We start from the raw sequence: 18,230 nt of genomic DNA on the forward strand, positions 1-18,230 counted from the left end.
TACTTTAAGAGTCCTTCTGTGTCCCTCCTGACTCACAGTTCCCATAAGCCATTAAAGAGAGCCTATATAACTTTCTAATTTGTGCAATTTTGTTTATACTTTTATTTGTTCTTTTTTGCTTTGCAGGCTAATATTCCATCACAGAGTACACCTGGAAAAGGTAAATTAGCAATCTCCTGATGTTTTGCTCTCCCATTGATTCAAAGTACACAAAAGCCTTGCTTCTCAGCAGTCTTAGTTCTCCCGTTCCTTGCCTCAGCACCTCCTATGATTTACTAATTCTTGTCTACTCCAGACTGGAAACATATGACATTTTCACAGGTTCAATTCAAACTAGAATAGAAATGAAGGAGAACACGAGTCTGTGAGTAAAGGGCATATGGTTATTTTATTTTGGTGTTTTATTTCATGTAAGACGGGATCTTACTGAATCTCCCAGACTGGCCTACAAGGTTGGCCTCAATCTCTTAATCTTCCAAGTTGCTGAGTTTACAGATGTCTGTCTACAAGTTCATGACTTTTAATGCATGCTGTAGTCAAAGTACTGAAGCCATTGCCAGTTCCTGTTACTAACTAAAGACTTGACCAGGACTCAAATCCTAAAGAAATGCCACATACACATATATACGACGTTGGTTCAAGGCTCTATATGAGTTTTATGACAGTACTTGACAAACATAATCCATGGTCCCATGGTCACCAAGGAGCGTAATTAAAGGGCTAGCAGAACAAATCAGGGCCAACAGACATGCCATGTTTTTATCTTGCCTTCTGCACTCTGGACTGTTCTTTCTTTTCACACTCCTTCTGTAGCAGATTTTAGCACATAAGTTAAGTAATCGTTGTTGCAACTTTGCAATTTCTAAAGAACGTGTTCCTAAACTTACCAAAGCGAGTTCAACGTCCCTGAATTACAAAATCGTAACGCGTGAGAACAATACCGTCACAAACTTTAGGCCTGCACAGAAGTGATCATCTCACTTCCCATAAACAGGACTTGGATTTGAAATATGCCCTACCATTCATGTTCCATACTTCAGCAGCCTGTTGCCTAACAGTGTAATATATTCTGGACATATTTGCCCTCTCCCCTTCCCAGAGGAGCAGGCAGAGGTTGCACAGGGGGATATCCACCCGCCCGAGGCTGCCGGGTTAGAAAGGGACTTGATCAACCTGATAACAGTGACACAGGACAAGTCTCAGGAAGAGCTTGTGGCAATCAACGAAAGTGCTTCCAAGGAAATATGGTTGGACTTTGAAGACTTTTGTGTCTGTTTTCAGTAAGTATTTGTCTCCGTCAGGGTTTCATCGCTGTGGAGAAACACCATGACCAAATCTCAAGTTGGGGTGGAAAAGGTTTATTTGGCTTACACTTCCACATTGCTGTTTTCACCAAAGGGAGGTCAGTACAAGAACTTAAGCAGGGCAGGATTCTGGAGGCAGGAGCTGATGCAAAGACCATGGAGGGGTGCTGCTTACTGGCTTGCTTCCCATGGCTTGCTCAGCCTGCCAGGACCAGCAGCCCAGGCATGGCACCATCCACTATGGCCTGGGCTCTCCTCCATTTATCACTAATTCAGAACATGCCTTACAGCTGGATCTCATGGAGGTATTCCTCAACTGAGGCTCCTTCCTTTTTGAGGACTCTAGCTTTTGTCAAGTTGATTACACACACACACACACACACACACACACACACACACACACACACACACGCACACACACACACGCACACACACACACAAACACACACATGCACACACACCACACACACAGAACCCCAGCAAATACAGCATTCAAATGCCATTCATCTGACTAGGTTCTCCTGGCTAAATCCTGAGCTGCATCCCATACAGGCTCATAGCAGGGTCAATTTCTGCACATTTGTATATTGTTCATATAATCTATTCCTTCTTAACTATCATTCAAGAAGAAAGCAAATATCAGCTGGGAATTCACATAATTTTAAATTCAACTTTTAAAATTTTTATTGGAAATAAATTTACTGTTGGAATACATGCCAACCAGTTCCCCCTACCCCACCCCACCCCACCCCACCCCACCCCACCCCACTCATCTTAGCTCCTTTCTACCTCCCTTGCCCTCCAGATCCATTCTGCCTCTCTTTCTTCTTCAGAAAAGAGCAAACATCTAAGAAATGACAGCCAAAGAGGAGAAACCAAGATACAATAAGACAAGACAAAAGCCCTCATATTGAGGTTGGACAGGGCAACCCAATAGGAGGAAACGAGTCTCAAGAGCAAGCAAAAGCGTCAGAGACACACCTGCTCCAACTGTTAGGAGTCCCACAAATACACCAAACGGTCACAGCATACACGCAGAGGACCTAGAGCAGACCCAAGCAGGCCCCGTGCTTGCTGCTTCAGTCTCTGTGAAAACTCAGCTGAGCTCTACTTAGTTGGTTCAGTGGGCCGTGTTCCCTGGTGTCCTCCATCCGTCTGACTCCTACAGTCTTTCCTCCCAATCTTCCCTGGGATTCTCTGCTCTCTCTCTCTCAGGGGAAGGACTTGTGGGTCTCTGCACCTGCTCTCTTCTGCTGGTGAAAAGGAATAATGGATGCACCGAATATCCATCCACATAGCACGTTATCAAACAAACCCCACTCTAGCCAGTCTCAGCTCCTCCTTACACACTTGTTAAATAAGACGAATTTTCCCACTGAGAGCATATATCATTCAGAACAACAAATGCAGCACTTTCTAAAAGGCTATAAAATTATTTGAGTCTAGCAAACTGAACATGTAGTACGAATTTTACATGCAATGGCAATAACCTACTATACATGTTCTCTTTTTCAGCCACATATATATTTTCCACAAGCCAAGTTCTTATTGTCTTAATTTTCAAAAATCAGAATTCAAGGTAATTGCATTAAACTTTCCTTTTTTATGAATAAGTTTTATGTAGAATCAACTTGTTAAAGTGATTCTAAGTGTCTCAGACATTTATAAATCTCTTACACAATTATAACTGAAACATCAATTTTCAGGTTTTTAATCACCGCTTGTCCAGGCCATAAGCAATGCTTTACCAGTTTGCATCCCCAAAAGTCACTCACATGGTTGGGGTATAACTGAGATAATGCTTGTAAGATGTTTGGAAAAGTGCTTTTATATATATATATATTACATATAATGTTACATTATATATTTATATATTATATATCAGTATACATAATACATGTTGTCTGTCATTTACTAGAGTTAGCACTTTTCGAAACCATTTTAATATACATGCATACGTAGTGATGTAATTAATTATTCTTTGTTTTGATGTTATTTTTATAAAGTGATGGTGATTATTTTTCCTTTAAAAATGTCAATTTAGCAAATGAGATGGCATGTCTATGGGAATCTTTCATTCTCCTGAATGTTTATAGCATACATGGTTGTGAGAACATGATATATTCTAGAGACTGGAGCTCAGAGCTTTCCATGCAGCCTGAGAGAAAAGGTTGACTATGGTCTGACGCTGGCCTTTAGTCACTGGTCCTGCCAACTTAGCACAGAGCCAGAGGCCACAGCACACCTCACAGAGAGCCTCTGGATGCTCAGGGTGAGACTGGGTGAAAGATTTTTAAACATCACTTATGGATGGCTTTGGGGACAGCCACTGATGAACATTTAACAATGAGGCCCTTACAGAGACTCACCGTCACAGACACATGTTGACCTGGGAGACCCAAGGTCCTTCACACGAGTATATTGGAATTTAAAGAAAACATGAAATAAGTGTTTGGATGGTAACTAATAAAAAACATTGAAGGAGTCAGTAATTTAGAACATCTTATGCCATGCCAGACATTTCTAGTAGTTGTTTCATAGTTTATTGGATAAAAAGGTTTCCTTTTTCTTGGTGTGATTCCTATATTAAATGGTTGTTTAAATATTGTGGTAAAGTAGCACTTCGATGACATAGTTCTACAGCATAGTAACAATTATATTTGTTGAATATTCTTATTGTATGTCATCATTCAAAATTGCATTAAAGAACTGTAGGGCTGGAAGCAATAACAAGACCATAGTCATGAGTACAGTGTTAACATCAAGCTTTTATTTTCAACCCTTGCTTTGCTACGTATAAATTTGTACCTTTGGCAACCTGGTCATCCTGCTTTGCATTCTCTCGGGAATTAGGCATCCTCACAGTTCTCCATAGGATACACTAACATTCTAAACAGGTTGCTGTGTCAACTGTCTTTCCCAAGAACTCCAGTCTGACCAATCATTTCACTGTATCTCCAAAACAAAACTTTACCTTACATGGTTAGCAGCAAGCAGTGGTTATATTTCTGAAGATCTTATGAAAAGAATGAGAAAGGATTTGGTTTGTTGTTGTTGTTTTAACCATTGTACGGCTATGTAAAATGCCTGAATGCATCCCTGCTAGGCAGTTGCATTTGCTGTCATGCTCAATCTGTGTCCTCCTGCCTGTCCATAGCTGACACTCTGCCCTCAGCCTGCTCCCTTTCTCACCACTTTACTCTGGAATTGGCTGTTCCTTTATTTTGCTCACAGAGAAGAGTTTTCTCATTCAGCAGCTCGTCTCTCAGAGGCCCCAGACCCAGCTGCCACCAGACTATTGCTCAGAATGACTTCATCTGCTTAGAACTGTAATGTACTGACTGTGGTCCATAGAATGTAGTCAGCTTCTCAGTGTGCATAAGCTACACTGTGACTGACCGGATGAATGGACTGCTAAGCTTGATGCCTGGTCTTTTTTCTTGCAGTTTTCAGAGGAGCGTGTGCCCTACTATCTATTTGTGGACAGCCTGAAGCCCATTGAACTACTGGTTTGCTTTTCTGCTTTGGTGCGCTGGGGGGAATCCGGAGGTAAGAGGGTTCTGAGAGTGCGAGCGTCTGGATGCTCAGAGCACAGGTGGGCTCGGGAGCATAGCACGATAAACTTCCCAGCCATGGGTGAAGAAGACAACTCTTTGTAGTTTGCCAGGAGTTACACAGGACTGCACTGCCTCTGTTGCTCTTGCCCCTCCAACACTGGGCACGGTGCTGATTCTTGCCACCCAATTCTCTATTAGTCATACCTCTTTGGCATGCTTAGTCTTACTTCTTTTCACATCTACTTGTCATCCGTCTTGTTTTTTACTTGACCTGACAATGATCAACAATGATCTTTTGTATTTTGTCTATTTTGGATTCTTCCGTGATCTGTGACCCCCTTTTCGCTAAGGTCCTGTACTGGAGGTTTGTCCCCCATTGTGCTGATGTCCAGTTAGAGAAATCTGCATATAGTAGAGGCTTGTGGGAAGTGACTAAGCTGCTGCATATGGATTGGGTTAACGTTGGTTTCAGACTGAATATAACCTAATGAGAAGGGGCTGGTATAGCGTGGAGCCTCTGCATGTTTTTGGCTGCTTGTGCACATATTCAGTTCCCATTGCTATGTTATACAGGTAGACTGGGTGCTAACCTGGAATCCAGGACAGTTCCCTTGGATTTCTAGACTCTAGACTAAATGAGCCATCTTCTTCTTCTTCTTCTTTTTTCTTTATGAACTATACAAATTTGAGTGCTTTCTTTTAACAGTAGAAGATAGAGCAATAGCCCATACTCACCATCGTTATACTGGGAAATATATCCCTGACAGCTGTGCATCATCTCTGCCATCCTTATGCTAAGGTCTCCACTCTTTAACCACCATCTCTGCTGTTCAGCTCGCCCTCTCTGCTCTCCCAGGCTTATAATTCTTGACTCTAATAAGCTCTATGTCCATCTACACTACACTTTTCTTTCTATGTCCATCACTCTTTGCATCACCGCCTTTCTTCTACTCCAGGGTAAATTCTCTGGCCAGTCACTGTCATTTTATCCTTTTGTGAACCCTACAAGACATGCCCAGGTTTTTGACATTGTGACAGCCACAAAGTTCACTCTCTGGAACCATGCAATCTACTTAACTAAACTGAAATCTCATAATGTTTTGAGTAAATTAATGATTCTGTGTTAGGCTGCAGGAATGGCTCTCTTTAGCTGCGTAAAGCCACTCATGGCCATGAACCACAAGTTGGAACATGCTGGCTAATAAACACACTTGCCCTTACCTCTTTACGTCACTCCTTCCTGCTAAGCATTCTAGTGTCAAGCTCAACACTGCCTAATCATTGGCTGCAGAAAAGGCATCAGAATATGACTGAAAGAAGGAAGAGCCCTCCTAGTCAGCTCACGCAACACTGAGGAACGCTGATCTCAGGCAGCTCCCCTCTGCAGGCATTCCCTAGTGTGCACTTTCCCACTCTCATTCTCATAAAGTATTACCTTCAACCTTGCAGTCTTCAAGTCTTTCACATCTACTCTTATTCCCATTCATTTTTAGTTGAAAGCCATGCTGCTGACTTTAGTGAGAAACAGCAGGCCTCACTTCCCCCACACAAGTTCCCCAAGGCCCTAACCTGTCTTGCCTCTCACTTTAGTGGGTTGACTTCCATGCCTTGTGGAAGGATGCAGGATACACACTTCTGATTATTCTTTGACTCTTTTGGCCTATTTTGTTAAAGAGTATCTTTAACTCAGGTTAACCATGTCATATCATAATTGTTCAACAAATGTCCCAATACTCAAGCATTGGGTATTCTGACCATATTAAGGGTCGGGGCTTTTATATTTCAGCATGGATCCCAATTGGTTTGAATGGTGGATATTACATAGCATGTGCAAAATAAATTTTCATTTAATAAACGTTCCAAAATGTAGTGATCTGAGTTTAAGACAGCAACTTAGCTTCCAGCTCTGAAGTCTTCATGTTCCAGGACGTTGGAATTCTACTTGAGTGAGGATGCTGTGGCCTAGTGTCTTCATCCTGAAAGTTTTCTGGAAGGAAGTCAAAATCCATTTTGCTCTCAGTCACTGATGAAAAATAATTATTGATGCGCATTTAAAGAAAAACTCACATGATTTTAAAGTTAAATTTTGTTTCTTGCAACTTTTACATACATTCAAAGATTCTTTGAATTTGAAAGGCAAACACTTAGATAGACAGGGGAATAATTTTATTTTCTCTAATACCATCTTGGAACCCTCCTACTGTTCTGGGTATTACATGATTTTTCACATTATAGTTGCATCTGGGAAGATATTCTAATCATGCACATAGAGATGATTAAAAATTCTTGACAGACTACGATGAAATATATTGTATGCTCTCCTTTTCTCAATTTTCTCATCCTAATTTTTCATCTGAGGAGATAATTATCAAAGGCAAACTGTACAAGGAGGCAGAGCCACAGCTAAGCAAGGGACTATTTCCCATACTTACACTCTTAGCTTCTCGCATGTCAAGAAGGCATTTGGAATATCTTCAGTACCTGATCCGCCTTTCATGATCACCTATATTGTTACTGGACAGAAAGCAGTGCAAGTGCAAATGGAGGCCAGCTGTCCTTTCATATACTCCTATTTCAATGTGTGTCTCTTCTCCCAAAGCCCTAACAAAAGATAGTCCTCACGTGGAGCCTGGGCTCTTGATAGCTGAAGAAATCACCTGGAAGTCCCTCAAGCCTCTCAGTTCTGTTCTGAGGATCCACACCTATGCTACCAAAGCCGCCATGGTGCGCCTGCCTGTCGGGTAGGCTCTGACTTCATTTTCCCATTTTTGAGTCTTTTAGACTGTTGCTAATGAGACAAAAAATGGGAGCTCTTCATTATTATTCCATGGAGTGATTCGACAAGGTACCTGTCTATCAGAGGGATTCTTGAGAGAGAGAATCCTATCAATGAATGACATTCTCAGGGCCACAAAGGATTGGGAGGTCCTAGGGCTAAACATGAAAGACATGGCTTAACCCTGCTTCACCTGGGGCTTCTAACATGAATCCAGCAATAATATGTCCTGTGTTCTCATAAATCTTACTATTCTTTAACAAGAATTCTGCTTAAATATAGATTCCATTTAGATTGTAAAGTAGAATTTCTTCCCTCCAACCTAGAATTTCACACGTGATGTGTTTTTGTTAGATGTTTATTTTTAACTGTGATAACACTAGACAAGCACATCCCATTTTCTGTTTGAAAGAAATTACATACAATGGAAGTGTTTTCTTGATTTTAGAATATACAACTTTGAATACTATCTCATACTTCAAATGGAAAATATTATTACTGGAATTTTACCCAAAGATCAATCAATTATATGTGATCAGTAAAAAGTTAAAGAGAGACTGAGGAAGGTGGTCATCTCTGCTTCGAATGACATAGACACTAGGCAGGAGGTAGAGAATTCATATATGTGAAATTATTACGTGTTTGTGAATCTGCAAACTTGGACTTAAAGTTCCAAACTCTGATCGAATAACTAGCAGAGGTGAAATATGTTCAACATAGGACGCAGTCTTCACATGGTCTCCATTCTCTCTAGGAGGCATATGCTGCTCTTCAGTGCTTATTCCCCCGTGGGACATGCCTTACATGTCTGCAGCATGGTGACATTTGTCATTGGGGATGAGGATGTTGTACTGCCCAACTTTGAGCCGGTAAATATCTTAGCAAATACTCCCTCTCTGGTATCAATCCTATTTGTATGTATGTATGTATGTATGTATGTATGTATGTATGTATGTATGCATGTATGTATTTAGCTTATTCCTCCCTCCTTTGAGAGCCTATTAAACTATTTCTATATCCTCTAACAAATGCTGACATGTGAAATCTGTGTAATTAGCAGTCTAAAGTCTGTAGCGAAACACAGTTAATTCTTCCCCGACAACTGCTCTCACCTCTACACATTTGAGTCTTTAATTTTTTTCAGTATATCCGGTAGGTGTATTGGTCCTTTGGAGGGGTAAAGCACCAGTGAAGTCCTTTTGGGTGACATTTAAAATTTGAACATTTCTCCCCCTTCCATTCCTTCCCTAATCTAGGCAGTTAGAGTGTATAACTCAGGGATTCCGAGGAGTCAACGTGTTTCACTACAAGCATCCATCACTTCTTCCTCTTCCATGACTGTCTCTTCTTGCTCCTTTCTCTGCTCTGAAGATAAAGTGGGTGCAGCAAGGCCACTAACCTCTTCTCTCTGTTTACGGTGTTCTCTGTCGGCACTTAGAATTTGGTATATTCTGCTGTCTGAATCCCAGTACTTCCTCACCACCAGTAACTCTGACTAAAACGCCCAGGTGAAACAAACTAAACGTCCAAGATAGTGAGCTAAAACTCCAGATGGCACAAATACGGGATTCTCTAAGGCAGCCAGCTGGGAGACCTTGTAGCAACAAGAGGGTTGAAGAATGGATCTTTCCGGTCCTGTTCTGATGGCCCAGACAAGCCTAATTTATGCCCCCTAGTGGTCTTAGCAGGATTCTACAAGCTTCTCAAGGCTTCCTTCTGTTGGCTGTGCTGTCTTCCCTGTGCTTCTCGGTCTGTTCAGCAAACACTAGGGGAAGAACAAGTTGACCTCCTCTTCTAAGGTATCCTTTGTTTCCTTGACTGTCCTGGAATTTTTATTTGTGTTTGTTACTTTGGCGTTTTGGAGATAAGAGCTCATGATATAACCCAGGCTAACCTGGAACTCAGGGTCACCTTGCATAGCTTCCTGAGGATCTGGGGTTATAAGCATTTGCGGCCATGGCTTGCTTTACCTTGCTTATTTCAAATTCTTCTGGAAGACAGTTCTCCTTATGTGCTGTGCATTATCCAGCTTACAGGAGTCTTAGCTCCTGGTGATTATTTTGTTGTAAGATTTTCTATTTTTATACCATAGGATGGTATATACTCCTATGTTATAAGGGATATTGCAGTCAATACTAATCTCTGTTCTGCCCTTTTTCTAATGGAGATGCAAAGGGCACACCCTTGCCCATGAGCTGAGAGAGCCTAATCCCCAGAGTCATAACTGATCATTCCCACAATGCTACGTAACTAAGTATTCCTCTGGGTAGAGACTTAGTCTACTTAGACCACCACTAGGAAAGACCTTCCTCAGCACTGATGGTTAGAAGGATCAGGCAGGTATTCAAGTGTTGGCTGAGAAGGCATCTGTATGTTTGACAACACTTTCTCACCCATCAGGCCATCTGAGTTGTCCAGGCACATTTGCTGGGCCTACTCTCAGTCCTGTGGGCATCCAGGGAACAGTGATGAAACTATGATACCCCTTAAAGAAAGAGGAAAGAAGGCTCAGTTTTCCTCTAACTCCCTCTAAGCAGGCACGTACTGCTCCAGGCAATGCAAGCACTACCCAGTACACACCAACCTCAGCAGTCTTCAAACGTCTCAGACTGGCTTGTCCCCTAGAACCTCTGTCAGCTCAGAGCTCTTACTGATTGTCAGAATGGCTAGTGGAGGGAGCCAGCAGCCCAAGCTAGCCCACATGCTGGTCTTTATCTTGCAAGACCCTTTCCTTACAAGCTTCTCAGCCCCACTCCCTGAAATCCCAGTCTCTCTCAGCCTGATTTCTAGACACCTTAGAGAACTAACTCCTAACGTTAATACCCTGAGTCTCCCCAACTCTACCACGGTGCTGCTTCTCTTCCACAGTCCTTTTTGTAGGACCTCCAGTCCTTTTCTCATGTCTCCCAGACATTCTCCATAAATAAAGTAGCCTTGAATCAGAGGATTTCCTTATACTTGCAAATGTAACTGCCGGCAAATAACCAAGAGGATGGCCACCACAGGTCCTTTCTGTCTTCACAGGAGAGCTACCGGTTTACGGAACAGTCTCTAATAATTATGAAGGCTATTGGAAATGTAATTACTAGTTTCAAAGACAAAGGTAAACTGTCTGCAGCTCTGAGGGACCTGCAAGCAGCTCACTACCCTTTCCCCCTCCACAACAAAGAACTCACTGCTCAGCACTTCCGGGTAAGCAGTTCTGGTTCTGATGCTCACAGCAGGAGCCCTCCCACCAGAGAGATGGACTCCAAGTACTGAGTCTAGGGGAGTGGATTGCGTGGAACTAGTGTCTTTGGAGAGTCCTTTCAGGAGGCTGAGGGGAATCTAGAGGAATGAGCTGAGAAAGTGGGCGAAACATTTCCTGAAAGAGTATGTTAATGGCTGCTGTGAGCTACTGAGGCCCACTCATCTGGAGGCTCCTGCTAAACTGTGAATGATGTCTTTCCAGAAAGGACAAGGAGATGCAGCCACTCGCCAGCAGGGTTATTATTTTTTTTCCAATAGTTCAAGATGCCCTCAGGAGCCTCCCTCATATAACACAAGCTTCTGCTGTGGCTGAGCAGCTTTCCCGCCTTCTAGATAGCCTGTAGGAAGGAAGGGAAGTCAGGGTACTTTGGGTTGTCTCATGAGGAAGGAACCTGAGAGGTACTTGTTCACCCCACCTGTGTGGAGATCCCATTACATCTACTTGTATTTGTTTGCTGTTTGCTTGTTTGCCTCTGAGCAATTGACATTCAGGGTAAATTATTTTTGTTATGGGACTGTATTATGCAGTGTGAGATGTGTCACAGATCACTTGTCCTCACTGCATATGACAATAATATCCAGTTGTGACCACAAAAAAAAAAATGCCTTAGACCTTATCACAACCTTTCAGAGAGGGATTTCATGCCCAGAAGGAAAATACAGGGTATTCAGTAAACCTAATTTTGTGTAAGCTTGTGTAAGCACAAGTAAAATTTTATTTGCCTTAAAAATATTTTTATTGTTACTCACACGTAAGCTGATGTTGGATATTGTTGCCAGGCAGAAAAGAAGGAAATTGTTTTATGGACATTAAGGTAGAATACAATATACATCCCAGACATTCAGCTGAATCTGCAATGACATATGTCCACCTTGTCACATATTCAAACATACACAACCTTTGCAGATATACTCAACAGGCAAGGCTAATCCTCTATTAAAGAACAATTCAGCTCCACTTGCCATAATTAGTTCAACCTAGATTGTCCCACTGTCGTTAATTGTGTGTGTGTGTGTGTGTGTGTGTGTGTGTGAATATTTTTATCTTTTCCAGGTTTTCCACATATCTTTGTGGCGTTTAATGAAAAAATGTCAAATAACCAAGCCTCCTTTAAACTTCAAGTTTGCATTCCGGGCCATGGTTTTAGAGTTGGACGTACTGGATTCCTTCTCAGAGGACGCCTCTTTAGGTACTGACTCATTTTACGTCTCTGAGCGTGGAAATGATGAATAATTTTAAAAGGGTATGTTCAGCTGTTATGTGTCAGAGCCAACAGATATGCCAGACAGCCATGGAGGTCAAGCTCTCTCTAGGATGCTCCAAGGGCTCCCAAGGTCTGCTGAGGAAACATACTAAGCCTTGTCATATGTACTCCCAGGGGACCCAGAATTCCTCTGTACTTGTCACTGATCTGCCTCTTATGAACTGAGGAATCCTGAGGAGATGCCCAAATTCCTTCCTTCCTCTTACCATGGTCCATTTCTATTCTCACTAATCTGTTTCCTCTCAGTTCTGAGGGAAGCCTCTGGCTTCTTTCTGATGGAAGTTAAAGGCAGGTCATTGAACATCACAGCTTCCTTCCCCAGACCTTTACCTCACTCAGTGGACAATGTGAAATGGGATGTTCAATCCATCCCATGGAATTTTACATACCTGAAGGCTTTCATAGCTGCCAGCATTAAAATTTTGGGGGGAAAGGATTAGATTTAAATCCCAATCTAGTGTTTGACTTTCTCTTACCAGCAGAATGGGTAGACCTTAAATACTGTATGCCGATACATGAGAAGGAGTATTCGCCCGAGGAAATAGCTGCTGCAGTGAAAATTCAGTCCGTGTGGAAAGGGACCTATATCAGACAGCTCTTCAAAGCCAGAACACCAGGTATGGTTTTAAGACACTTGAAATGGACCCAAGAGCATAGGAATAAGTGTTTCTACAGTGCACTAAGGTATTTTAGAGTCACCTTGCTTTACAGAACAGTTAATTAATTTTATCTATTAACCACTGAAATCCCCTGAGGCAAGGAGCTGGTCAGAGTTCATTTCTTCATTCTCTGAACTCATCAGTGTCTGAGATGTTAAAAACAGACAATGGCTATTTACTGAAAGGGTGAGTGTCAGGGCTGGGGCAATGAGGAAGAAAAGAAGCTTGCTGCAGAAGCTTAAGAACTGAAGTTCAGATCCCATGTACTACAAAAAAGTCATGCAGATGTGGCAACCAAGCTGTCCCTGTGGCCAGCTGTCCATCCAGATGGGCCTCATCAGGGAGTTCGGGTTCTGCCGGAGACCCTGCCTCAGTAAATAATTAGAGAGTAACTGAGAAAGACACCTACATCAACTTTTGGCAGCTTCGTGTATGTGTGCGCATGCATATGTGCACTGCACACACATGTGTCCACCCAGATGCACACATGCACTGATACTGCACACTACACATTGAAATAGGATGTTTATTCCATGACTCATGGAGAAAATGACCGGCTTAGTTTTCCGAATCTCCTGTGAGTTCATTTCAGTCATCCCAGGCTTGGTTGCAGCAGGTTCCTGCACATTTCTAGACTGAATTTCACTGCAGTGAAAGGTGCAGGAGTGTCACAGAAGTAAGTGAATAACGGATGCCGGTGCTTCTGTGCGTGCTGAAGCTGATGTTAAGTTAGGGGCAAGAATGTGTTTCAAAATGCTCTAACATTTGTGAAGGGAACTGTTTCAGGCATATCAGCTGAATTTGGAAGGAGTAATGCCTGTTTTATCAAATCAAAAATTTAAAGGTGTAGTTAATCATTTTCATCATGTAATATCCATTGACCCTTTGAGAGGAAAGATTCATCTCTGATAGAACTTTTTTGCTCACTGAAACATTTTGTTATAAAAATATCTCTATGGAAAACATTTACTAACAACGTTGACATGTTTGCCTAAGGAGTGAAAAGATTTTTTAAGTATTTTTTAAACACACAGTAAATAGTCTGTGATGGAAACATATTACAAATGAAGGTATGATAATGCACACGTGTATTTCCTGCACTCAGAAAGATGAGGGCAGAGGATTGCTAGTGCTAGTTTGAAGCTTACTTGGATGGCCAGATCAAGAAATAAGGCAGGCAGGCAGGCAGGCAGACAGACAGACAGGCAGACAGGTAGGCAGGCAGGAAGGAAGGAAGGAGAGCAGGTAAGCAGGCAGGCAGGAAGGAAAGAAGGGAGGGAGGGAGGAAGGCAGGCAGGAAGGAAGAAGGGGAGGAGGGAAGAAGGGAAGGAAAGAAAGAAAAGGAAAGGAAAGGAGAAAGAAAGAGCAAGCTAAGATAGAAATAAATTATAATTACATGATTTTCACATTTTTCTCCATTAAAAAAACTAATGCATTTATCAAATTCATTACATGATTAAATGTTTTTTTTTCCTAAGTAGTAACTATTAGTCATACAGTGCTCTTTCTCCCCCCCCCCCCCCCCCCGTTGAGGAAACTGAAAAGGTGCAAGCAATTTCACATATAGTTCTTTCTTGCCACTCAAATCCATTGAATGGATCTCAAAGACCATACTCCAGTGACAAATACAGAAAGGAAACTGGCCAAGCAGACAAAGCGGCTCCCTTATATCAGGCAAATGCTACAGTTCCCACTTCAGATCCTGACCAGAACAATGAAGCAGCTTAGGCAGGGCATAAGAAAAAGAGAGTGGTCTTCTGACCAGTTGACTTTGAGATGCTTACCCAGAAGACTGACCCAGGAAGTTTAATTTAGGTATATTTAAGTTTAGACCAACTTGGAAAGAAGTTTCCTGGTGATAGTAACTCAACCCCTAGTGGACAATACAGTTTAAGACATGAGTATGACTACATCAAAACTCTTATAAAGTAATATTTTCCATAAAGATATGCTCTACAGATGAACTGAGAAAGATGGGGTAGGCTCTGAAGGAGCTAATGTGGTCTGGCCATACACATAGCACTGAGGTCATGACTGTATTAAGCACATCTGAGAAACAGGTTTCACATGCTTTTCTTTGAAGAGACAGCCCTGTGTAATTAACATCCCTGACTTCCCTAGCACTTCTCTGTAAGTACAAGGACCTTCTGACTCCTTGAGTGGACTTCAAATTCTTTACTTGCAAAATGAAAACTGCAGAAGATCGCTGTTCATATGGATTTAATATTGTTGTTACTATCACTGTTGTTATTGCTATTATTGTTTAGACACAAAGGAAAATGCCACTGTTGCAGATATACTTCAAAAAATTTGGGCACTATTAGAGATGAATATGGAGCAATACGCACTGTCTCTCCTAAGGTAAAGAACACCTCTCAACCTAAAGATACTCCTAAGGTAAAGATACTCCTAAGGTAAAGATACTCCTAAGGTAAAGATACTCCTAAGGTAAAGATACTCCTAAGGTAAAGAACACCTCTCAACCTAAAGATACTCCTAGGTCTCCAGTAAAGAACTAGCTATGTGGCCATAACAGACCTTATCCCAGATAGCTGCTGAGGTACTGTGAAAACAGACCCAGCATTTGTGGTGCTTTTGAGGCTGGATATAGGTTCAGGCAGGAAGGGAGGAGCCATCCCTCAGCTCCACCTACTCCCACCCTGTTGTGGAAGATGCCACAGGCCTCCCTGAACAGTTATGGGAACCAGAAAACTCAAGAGAATGAAACTTCTAGTCTTATCCTCTTGTGGGTACCCTTAGTTTGTCGCAATCGAATTTTCCAAACTCATGGCTCACATTAACCTCACAAGCTCCGTCCCAATCTCTAGTCTCTAGCAGGTTCCTTCAGTGGCCCTGACTCCATTTTTATAACTGCTTTGCCTGCTTAGCTGCTTAAACATCAAGCCTCATTTTCCTCTGCAAGCATCAGTCATTTCCTTGCTTAGGAATTTTATAGTCTACTTCAGTTAAGATGGTCAGACAACTTATATGCCTTTGAAAGATGCCATTCCCCTCTGACCTGTAGTGTGCTTCTTCCCCCTTGATGCCAGATGCCATGAATCACACAGTGCCTCTTTGATGGTAACCCAGGAAACTTTGGCTTCTAGTATTTTAGTATTTCAGAGGCTATGTTCTTTCTGTAGACAGAGTTTATTTGTAAAGTGCTTTGTCATTGATACTCAAGTTCTTTTTCTACTTCTAGACTAATGTTTAGAAGCAAGTGTAAGTCTATGGAGTCTTACCCATGCTACCAAGATGAAGAAACTAAGATGGTCTTTGCTGACCACACTGTGAACTATGCAGACCAACCTCCAAATTCTTGGTTTATAGTATTCAGGCAAGTGGTGAATGGTGCGCAATGTTCAGATCTGCAGTTTCAGGAGTGAAAGTATGGTTAGCAGTAAAAGCATTGGTCTCTAGGCTGCTTTCATATTTGCTCACAACTTTTTCATACATGATACATAATTTTTTCATATATAAGATATGTCAGAGAATTTTTATCAATATTGCTTATTTCAAAGTATGAAACAATTTATAGATTTTCAGTGAATATGTAACCATAATAAGTCAGTCTGTTTCCACCAGAGATAGATAACATTTATTTCCAAGCAACAGCATATTAGGTACAAGTCATGAGTGATCTATAACATAGGCATTTGCATTTGTACATCAGAATGACACAGTAATAGTAACTTGACATGGAAAAGATAAGGCAAGCCTTTTAGTTATTTGCAGCTTTATGTTTTTACAGAGATTCTTTGGGATAAAATTCTATTTCACGTTTTAAGAGTCACATTAAGAAAGGCTCATGCTTTTGTAATTACAGAGAAACATTTTTGGTTCCTCATGATATGATGTTAGTCCCCAAAGTATATACTACACTTCCCATCTGTTTGCTACATGTGGTGAACAATGACACGATGGAGCAGGTGCCCAAGGTGTTCCAGAAAGTGGTGCCTTACCTGTACACCAAAAACAAGGTAGGTGCACAATGAATCCCCAGATGAAAAAACAGAGAGAAAAGGCCTGGGCTGGACGGGGAGACGAGCAGCAAGCGCAGCCGCTATGCTTGCTGTCTACTGGGAGGAAGGGTGCCCTGTTTGTTCTAATATGAGTCCATACAGGAGGATACAGCAAGTGTGACTGCTGTCACACACTTTACATTTCAGAAGGAACACACTGTGTGTGTCCTGTCCACTGTTGAAAACAAAGCCACACCAACTTTGAAAACAGGAATGGGTCCCAGGAGTTCATTTGGTCCTATACTCAAGCAGGTCAGAGGGGTGCCTCTGTCTCACAAGTAGTAGCCTTGTTCTCTTAAGAATTTTAGGTCTAGATAGATAATTTAAGTTGATAGAGATGAGATATGATAGATACTAATTCACTTTTAGAATAGATAGGAAAGATGTTTTCGTCAAGGTTGCCAAATTCAGATAGCCAAAACATTATGAATGTAACTTTTTTTTATAATTTCTGATTGTTTTGTTATTGTTTTTAAAATTATCTGTATTACCTGTAGGTCTGGATAGCTATCAATTAAGACATGAACACTTGTTATATTTTAAGATAGCCTTAGTTAACCTGGGGTAGTGCAGATATCAATCCTTTAAACTGCTTTCCATAGTAGAGCCTCAGGCATGGGATCCCTGTCTCAATCCCATGCCATCTGCTTCTAATAACTTCTATCAAGCTACCTCTCATCCAAAATCCCAAATACTTGCTAATGTTCGTCATCTGGGCTGGATTCTCCATCCATGCCGCCAGCGATGTGCTTCTCCTCCAGCTAACCCATGGCGGCCTTCCTCTCTTTACTTCAGGTCTCTCTCCTTTCTCCTTGTGGCGGTTTTTCTTCTTCCCAGAATTTCTTCCTCTCTAAGCCCCACCTATCTCCTGCCCTGCCCAGGTGGGATGGCTTTTTATTAAGCAAAAGGTGGGTCAAAAAGCAAGCAGTAATCAGCACCAAAATACATCAGATTATCCCCCAAGATCTCTCCTCTTCTGTCTAAATTTTAAAAAGGCCATTTTTATATACAGTAAGTACAATTGTGAAAAATTATAAAAACCAATTTGTAAGACTTACACACATAATTTTTAATCAAAATGTATTTGGCAACCTTGTAGAACATATTATATATTCTATTGTGGTAAATCTCAAGTTTTGAACCTAAATCAACATCTATTAAAGCGCACATATATCAACCTAAAGGGATCTATCTAGACTTAAAAGTGTCTTTTTAACTCTTAAAACAACTAAGCTTAATTTTAAAATTAACTATCTGGCCTTCAACCCCATCAGAGACTTGAGAAGGAATAACTTTAACTACCTGGGTAAAAGGGAAGTGTAGGTTAGCAGTTTTTAAAATGAAAAAAAAAATAACAGTTTACCGCCTGAACAGACACCCAAAACTATATAATGTTGG

The 18,230-nt window shown here is 41.5% G+C and overlaps 1 protein-coding gene across 1 annotated transcript in view; it reads left to right on the top strand.

The window, feature by feature from the left end:
- The window catches only part of Adgb (androglobin), a 117,200-nt gene that overhangs the window by 65,847 nt on the left and 33,123 nt on the right, over nucleotides 1–18,230 (top strand). The window contains exons 14-25 of the mRNA XM_051164181.1: nucleotides 127–160; nucleotides 1,100–1,280; nucleotides 2,820–2,883; nucleotides 4,751–4,853; nucleotides 7,461–7,602; nucleotides 8,392–8,506; nucleotides 10,662–10,829; nucleotides 11,941–12,076; nucleotides 12,631–12,768; nucleotides 15,078–15,171; nucleotides 16,013–16,147; nucleotides 16,637–16,790. Of these exons, the coding sequence (XP_051020138.1) occupies nucleotides 127–160; nucleotides 1,100–1,280; nucleotides 2,820–2,883; nucleotides 4,751–4,853; nucleotides 7,461–7,602; nucleotides 8,392–8,506; nucleotides 10,662–10,829; nucleotides 11,941–12,076; nucleotides 12,631–12,768; nucleotides 15,078–15,171; nucleotides 16,013–16,147; nucleotides 16,637–16,790 (1,464 nt within the window). The remainder of the gene's footprint in view (nucleotides 1–126; nucleotides 161–1,099; nucleotides 1,281–2,819; nucleotides 2,884–4,750; nucleotides 4,854–7,460; nucleotides 7,603–8,391; nucleotides 8,507–10,661; nucleotides 10,830–11,940; nucleotides 12,077–12,630; nucleotides 12,769–15,077; nucleotides 15,172–16,012; nucleotides 16,148–16,636; nucleotides 16,791–18,230) is intronic.

Source organism: Acomys russatus, chromosome 21, assembly GCF_903995435.1.
Source record: "Acomys russatus chromosome 21, mAcoRus1.1, whole genome shotgun sequence".
In the NCBI taxonomy this organism is placed as follows: Eukaryota; Metazoa; Chordata; class Mammalia; order Rodentia; family Muridae; genus Acomys; species Acomys russatus.